General features: G+C 35.4%; 2 protein-coding genes across 2 annotated transcripts; both read left to right on the top strand.

The window, feature by feature from the left end:
* Window positions 1–2494: 2494 nt before the first annotated feature.
* LOC122020326 (probable magnesium transporter NIPA4) lies at window positions 2495–6959 on the top strand. Its single transcript, XM_042578210.1, has 8 exons — window positions 2495–2543; window positions 3094–3184; window positions 3257–3417; window positions 3580–3707; window positions 3803–3940; window positions 5444–5536; window positions 6542–6659; window positions 6744–6959. The coding sequence occupies exons 1-8, from the start codon at window positions 2534–2536 to the stop codon at window positions 6836–6838; spliced, it is 834 nt and encodes a 277-aa protein (XP_042434144.1). The 5' UTR covers window positions 2495–2533; the 3' UTR covers window positions 6839–6959.
* Window positions 6960–7354: 395 nt separating this feature from the next.
* Window positions 7355–7714, top strand: LOC122019020. The gene has a single exon (XM_042576530.1). The coding sequence runs from the start codon at window positions 7355–7357 to the stop codon at window positions 7712–7714; it is 360 nt and encodes a 119-aa protein (XP_042432464.1).
* The last annotated feature ends 494 nt before the right edge of the window (window positions 7715–8208 follow it).

Below are 8208 nucleotides of genomic sequence, written 5' to 3'. Positions count from 1 at the left end.
CCAACTTATGTTTTCCTATTTATATTAAGTGGGTATTTTGGCCCGACTCAATTATAAATATATTTGATTCTCCTTTCTCTCAGTACGGCCCTGCTGGGTTCAACCGGTTACTAACATTATCCCTAAACCATAGGTCTCGAGTTCGATTCCCGCCTAAGCTATTTTGCGGTTCTATTTATTTTTGCTGCTTCCGCTACTCGGAAAATTCCGGAAAAATATCTAAAAATTCCAGAAAAATCGTAGAATATTTATAATGCAGTTTCGAGAATTTTCGGGCGTTACAAGACCTAGTAGGTCGGATGGAAGACTTGGTGGATCGAGGATCGGACGTGAGAAGATTGTAAACATAGTTTCACATAGTAACGGGGGATTGTTGGATTTGTAAGATTATAAACATAGTTTCATATTAAAAACACATGTCCAACATGTGTCAGTTATATTTGCAGCAAACAATTGCAAAATGAGTTATGAGTGACGTGTTAATAGTATGAAGTCCTAGTTAATTATATAATGAATAAACTCAGTTGAACTAATTATTGATCTTGACCTTCCAGTTTGGAATTGGAGGCATTTTAAATGACGTGGAAAGGGAAATTAGTTTGTCAATGGCTAATCACTAGTAATGGCGCATGGTCAAGATATGCTGAATCTTCTATCGTCAAGCCTCTCAGGAACATTCTAGAAATAATTACAAGATGTAAGGCAACAGTATGGTTTGATGAGGCACAAGCATAGATGAACGTTAAATATGATAGAATGGAGGTAGTTATAGCGTCAAGAGAAAACTGTTGTAAAATAAAATCGTATTAACTCTCAAAAACATAATTCAATACATGAGATCCTAACTATTTTATAGATCGATAAATAGATAATATGACTTATTCTTTGTAAAATTAAATACATTTTCAAATAATAAACTTTGAGGCATAGTAGATTCGGTTCTTGTAGAGGTAGTGGAGGTCATGGTATAGGGTTTAGGGAAAAGGTATAGTTTCGGCCAGCGACGGATCTAGGGGGGAGCGGGGGTGTGCTTCAGCACCCCCTTGCTCCCGGAAAATTCCACCAGTATGATGCAGTCTGAGGGGCAGCGAGAAGGAAGACAAACTCTAGCTCCCTTCTTTGAGCACCCTTTTCTTTTTTTGTCTGGATCCGTCACTGGTTTCGGGTTTTGGGGTGAGATATGATGCGACCTGAATTTCAAGTTTAGGGAAAAGGAATTTGGCCCTGATACTATGTTGTAAATTAAAATTGTATTAACTCTCAAAATCATAATTCAATACATGCAATCCTAATCCCATTATAAATTGATTACATGACTTTTTTTATATATAAAATAACATTTTTTTTTCAAAAAATAAAAGAAAAACACTTATTATAATTTTCTAAATTCCTCTAAAAACATGGTATAATAAAATTATTGAATATTTCAATAGAAGCTAACACATGTGACAAAAGGAATCAATTTTTACATTTGCATAGGAAAATTGGCTTATTGGCAGTGCTTGCTGTTTCGATTAGGTAGATTTTTTAAAAATAAATAAATCTTTTTGATCATTCTAGATGTGTGTAACTCTATACTCATTATGTATTGTTTTGAATGAAATTGATGAAAGGAGAAAGTTCAATTTTTAAGAAGGAAGCTGTGACAAAAAATTCCTATGATTTCGTAAATTCTCGCACTATATATATATATTTTATCACTGTACTATATATTTCACTAACTCTAAACTCACAAAGCCTACAGAACCACATTATATAGTGTGGGTATTATTCATTTTAAGTAAAACCGATTAGATTGCATGGATGATAGAATCATATTACCTTCTTAAATTGCGGAACTTGTGATATTATTATTATTATTTTATATGATTGAATGGAGGACAGAATCATATTACATTATTAAATCATCCAACTTATGATATTAAATTATGTATCGTGTTATCTTGAGATGTGGGAAGTCACAAGATTAATCTGTTCACTAAGCATTAGGACATCGGTTTTGGTTCTTCTGTTTAAGGGATGATAAAATCTTGCCTGGATTAATGACTTTTTGATTGATTAGGAAGAGAGGGGAGTTTCTTATAAAAATGCTCATGGGTCATGCTAGGACTCAGCTCTGTATTTTTTATGATCAACATGTAGACGACCATTATTTTATTTATGGAATTCAATTAAATAGTTTATTTTGAAGGAGAGCCTTGGCGCAACGGTAAAGTTATTGTTTTGTGACCAAAAGGTCACGGGTTTGAATCCTTGAAACAACCTCTTGCAAAAAGCAAAGTAAGGTTGTGTACAATGGCTCATTCCCTGGACCTTGCATGGCGGGAGCTTCGTGCACCGGGCTGCCCTTTAATTAAATAGTTTATTTTATTTTCTCTTTACCTTTCATGATATTTGCTCTTTAGTAATATACTAATCTAAACACTTGCTTTGATATGTTGTTCTTGATCCACTCATGAACTCAGACAAGTTTCATTTGATTACAGGTTTCGGAGGTTATTCTTACTTATATGAGCCACTTTGGTGGGCAGGCATGATTACTAGTAAGATTACTTTATTCTTTTCATTGTTATGTTGCATTAGCATAGTCCTTTTCTAGTAAATGCCATGACCACGAGTATATGTGTAGTTATTAGGAGATCGTACTCTCTTGTAATTAATTAATGCTTAATTGCGCTTGAGTGTATTAAATTTCCTACTGGTCAACTGATGGGAAACAAGACATGCTAGACTGGTGATATGGATATAGAAAATTCACATTCAAATCAAGGACCAGTATGTTCACCCTAACCTCTTTTTTTTTATTATTATTTTTTTGTTTAGTTAATGGAGGTGGTATTCTGTTTGTACTGCACAGACTATTGAATGTCAAATGATGAAATTGCTTATAAATTTGTAAGAATGAGAAATTTGTTTATCAAATTGGTTTAAGGATTTTTCTTTCTTGTTCATCAGTTTGATGGTATGCTTCATATTTATTAGCCAGATTTATTTCTTTTATTGCATGGGTCATCTGTTGCCTTGAATGATTTTGGTACTCTTCCACTTTCTTTCAGTGCTAATGAACTCTAACATTAGTGACTTGATGATCAGTGATTGTTGGGGAAGTTGCCAATTTTGCTGCTTATGCATTTGCTCCCGCAATTCTTGTAACTCCACTTGGGGCACTTAGCATTATAATCAGGTAGCTAACTGGCTCACAATTCATACATTATACAAAATATTCACATGCTAAAATCATCATTCTATCTTTCAGTGCTGTGCTGGCTCACATTATACTGCAGGAAAAGCTGCATATTTTCGGTATTCTTGGCTGTGCGCTTTGTGTTGTGGGATCAACAATGATAGTTCTTCATGCTCCGCAGGAAAGGGATATCGAGTCAGTGAAAGAAGTATGGGATCTTGCTACCGAACCAGGTCTTTGGCTGTTTATATACTGTTGGTGGCAAAGCAATATTACTTTAATTAACACTTATTTTACCTAGTTATTTATTGGCTATGATGCTCCTTGGTGTTCCATTTGAATTTGCTGGTCAAACTACTTAAAGAGTTACTAAGATTTATTTACATCTCCTGCAGTTTTTCTCTGCTATGCAACTATTGTGATTTCAGCCTCATTTGTGCTTATATTCTGCTATATCCCCAAGTATGGGCAGACAAATATAATGTTCTATCTTGGTGTTTGTTCGTTGGTTGGTTCTCTATCGGTATCCACTTACCCCATACATTATTTCTTATTCACTCATTCTTCATGTTTTTGTTGAGTTTTATGATGTTTGTGTAAACACATTTGACTGGACAGGTCATGAGTGTCAAGGCCCTTGGGATTGCGCTGAAATTGACATTTTCTGGAATGAATCAATTGATATATCCACAAACTTGGGCATTTACCATTATCGTTCTTATTTGCGTGGTTACACAAATCAACTATCTAAACAAGGTAGTGTGCTGGTTGTTTCATGTTAAATATACATGTGTGTGCACCTCTGTGTGATTTTTATGTATTGGGCATGCCTAATCATAAATCTTACTGCGCTTAAGGTTATCTGACCTAATTCTTGAATCTCAAGGATTTTCATAGATTCAAAGTAGCATACAAGTACTTATAGACAATGATATTCTTCTTTTGTTTGCTTGAAGAAAAAGCCTAGCAATAACTAAAGAATTTATCTAGCACCATAAGTTCTACTTGTGCATATGCCCTCATTGCAGTATCTTCTTGTCCGATCATCTTTCGCTAATTTTCTTAGCACTACCTTTTGATCATATTTTTTTCAGGTGTTAACTGTAAATGTTCTCCAAGTTCTAAGACCATAATTTTTAGCTTCTGGTCATAACGAATCTATTTATAGGTTCTTGATTATTCAACTTAGTAAGATGAAATAGTTCAGTTCATTGGAATACTAGTAAATTGGACACATCATATATGATTCCAATCTTTTATCTCTCTCCTTGTTCTTCTTGGAGTTTTATCTCCTTGTATTTACACAGCTATTCCTATTATCCATTTCTATAAGAGAGCCATTAGTGACAACTGAAAACATAACTGACAAAGCACTAACAGTCATCTAGTTTAGGAGACTGAAATAGGTTTGCTAGAAAGTGTTATACATAAAAACTCTGAAGTTATACATAACTGTTATGTGCTATCGGTTGACGAACTGAAGCTTATCCATCCTTTTTTTACTTGAAAATTGTGGAGCACCCTATCAGAATACACAAAATAAAAACATCATATGAATTGTTTAGCCAGCTGATCGATATCAATGGTAGCCATCTGATCCCTGAGATTGTTCAATGTTTATGACCCATAAAATTGATACTGTTTTTTTGTCATTTACTTGCAATTTCTTGGGGACTTCTCATGAAAAATTTTGCTTTAGATTTCTGTGTTGTGTTTTTATCTGCTGCATAATTGTTAACTTTTTTGAGATTGAACCAAAGTCCATGCTCTCTAATTTGTCCCAGAATAATTGCTTGGCTACATTATTAGTTTATTGCACACTATTATGTTAGTAATTCTTGAACTTGAACTACATGATTCATGTCTTGTTATGCTTACTATTTCTGTACTAGAACACATGGCCTTAAGCACTTAGGGCTTGAGTTATCTGCTGCAGAATTTGCTTATTGCATTGATTTAGTAAGATGTTATGATGAAAGTATTGTCTCAAGTACATATTTTGTTTACATAGGGGGATGATAAATTTAAATCCCTAATTTTGTTTGTTAACATAATGTATCTATAGGTTCCATATCAAAATATCAATGTTGAATAATAAATGATCCACTACATAAACTGGCTTTTTACATAGTTGGGTATGTTTTCACTATACATTCTGAATCATCAACCTTTTTTTTTTTTTTTGTATTGTAGGCAGTTGATACTTTCGATATTGCTAGACTTACTATTGTTAACTATTTTTTTTCCTTTATATTGTAGGCACTTGACACTTTCAATACTGCTGTTGTATCACCAATTTACTATGTAATGTTTACGTCATTGACCATTTTGGCTAGCGTAATCATGTTCAAGGTAGGGTTTTACACCTCCTTTGTATTCTCATTGAAAAAATTAATAGTGGGTGTGATAATGCAAAATTCTGTGCTAGTTTTCTGATTCTGCTTCATTTCTTCAATGTACTTTCCGTTGATATTTTACTGTGTTTTAGATTTTTCTACATCTTATTTTAAGAAAACGATGCACACTCTCATATGTTCACTTTTCTTCTTTTATATACTCCTTTACAAGATCTCCATTTATTCAACACCCCTTTGTTTCTTGTCTTCCTTCTATTGAATTAGCAGCAAATGGAAAAACCCAGGATGTAGTATTTTAGACTAACAGTACCTCATGATACTTTCTACAATTCTTATCATGGAAGATTTACTCTTGATGATGTTTTGTATATCCCGAGTGTTAGGAGAGATTTAGTATTCAGTAACATAACAAACACAATGTTAAACTTATATTTAAGCCGGGCAAGTTTGTGGGGCATATGTAATGGCAAAAGCTTCACATTTGATGGTTTGTTCAAGCTAAATATCAATAAAGTTCATTGCTCCACATATTGATTGATGTGTTAATATATGGTATGATAAATTAGGACTTTAAATTTAAGAAATATATGATATGATACAATAAAGGAGAGTCTTGGCGCAACGGTAAAATTATTGTTACGTGGCTCTGTGGTCACGAGTTCAAGTCTTGAAAATAACCTCTTGTAATGCATGGTAAAATTGCATACAATAGAATCAATATGATTTAAATCCGACCCTTCCTCCGGATATGTGACAAGAGCTAATTCCTAGTGTTGATAATTCAAATACTCACTAGTAAAAAAATAAATATCACTAGGAAACCCTTTCATAAGGTAGAAATTATGATGTATGTAATTTGTATGCCACCGGTACTATTGAAAATTAAAAAAAAATTGTTACCTTTCTTGCTGATTAATATTCTACATATCAGCATATGTAGCTTTCATTTGGCTATATATATGGTCTTGTGAATTTCTTCATATATATACTTCTATTGCAGGATTGGGATCGACAAAACCCCACACGAATTGTCACGGAGATGTGTGGTTTTGTGACAATTCTTTCTGGCACATTTCTGCTTCACCAGACAAAGGACATGACTGATGATGGTTCATTTGGTATATACACTGTTTTCCTTTTAGAAAATATTACACCTTACCATTCTGATTGAAGAACTCAAATGTACGTATTTTGCTGTGCAGTTTTGTCACGATCCCTATCTCTGCGACAGCCTAAGCATGCTGATGAGAATAGTGTAAGATATGAAGGAATACCTCTAAAGTATGTCGAGGCATAAAATACTCCTGATGGCCTTTGCATAGTTACACATTGTTTTATATATACATTTTCTTTTTCCAATTTGTGAAATAATATACATTTTATTCTTTAAGTTAAATTCTAGGAAACCTGATATATATATAATGACATCCATTTGTAATATTTTTCTCATTCTATAGACAAGATGTATGCTTAAAATTTTCAAACTTTTGTATTAATTTCACATATGGAAGATTATATTGGTGAATCTTTTGTATCATGCACGCTAATAGCGCGATTGTGTCCCGCCCTTTTATCTCTTTCTCTCGTTCTCTTTACGTAATAACCATCAAAATAATACCTCCACTCGAACAGGAACACCACTTCTTTTGACCTCCATTAATTACCCCAATAACACCCTGTCATCCCTTTCTTCCTCCGGCCATGATCACCGTTACCAATTGATCGATCATAATTGTGAACCAGTGCCGTGCATGCAAATCATGTGATCTGATCGAGCCGTGCGTGCAAATCATCGAGAAGCCAACCTCGATCGATGCAGCCGCCGCCGGAAGAGGGAGGAACAGCCCGCCGCCGCTGCGTGTGGTTCGTGTCCTGCTCCCTTTTCCTGGCGCTGCTCGCCGGCGGCGCCCTGCTCGTGTTCTACATCGCGCAGCCGGAGTCACCCGACACGGCGTGGTTCCCCGTCGCCGGCATGTCCCTCGTCGCCATCCCCTGGCTCTTCTGGCTCGCCACCTGCACCTACCGGTGCACCAAGATTGGCGACGTCGAAAGGCCGCCGCTGCGAGCCGCCGCCGTCGCTCCCGTCCCCAATAACAAAGTCTCGCCGGTCGACGGCGGTGATGATTCGTCTCGGAACTCGCGCGAGAGCGAGGCGCCACTGGCTTTCAATTAATTAGGCTACAGAAGCTCTCCTTCCTACTCTTCTCTTATTTTTTTTTCGGCTGTAAATATTATTAACAATATTGACTTCTGCAAGTTTATCCGCCCAAAGTTTCTCATGGTAAGTTACGAAATTAAAGAATACATTATTGATTGAGTTTTATCGCTCTCTGAACAAACTCAATGTTCATATTATGACGGATCTAACATCAATTCTCTTGTTTTGCATGGGTTTGGAGCGCAGCGAAAAATATATATTGAATCATGAATCTTTCATGATAGATATAGTTTTATATAAAAATAATATAAAAATATACCTCGAGTACTCGATAGGTATGAATAATATCACAGACAGATAAGACAGATAAGAGTCTCACGTATGACTTCTCTAGCGGTATCCACGCGCACTAGATCATGAACTTGATACGATCCGTTACGTGCTAGCCTCTTGGATCGACAAAGTCTTGGAAGTACTACCAACCTCTTCCGGTGGAAGGTCCACGAAGA

The sequence above is a fragment of the Zingiber officinale genome, chromosome 9A (assembly GCF_018446385.1).
Source record: "Zingiber officinale cultivar Zhangliang chromosome 9A, Zo_v1.1, whole genome shotgun sequence".
Taxonomy (NCBI): Eukaryota; Viridiplantae; Streptophyta; class Magnoliopsida; order Zingiberales; family Zingiberaceae; genus Zingiber; species Zingiber officinale.
Note: the sequence above shows the minus strand (reverse complement) of the source record. Positions and strands in the feature narration are given on the sequence as shown.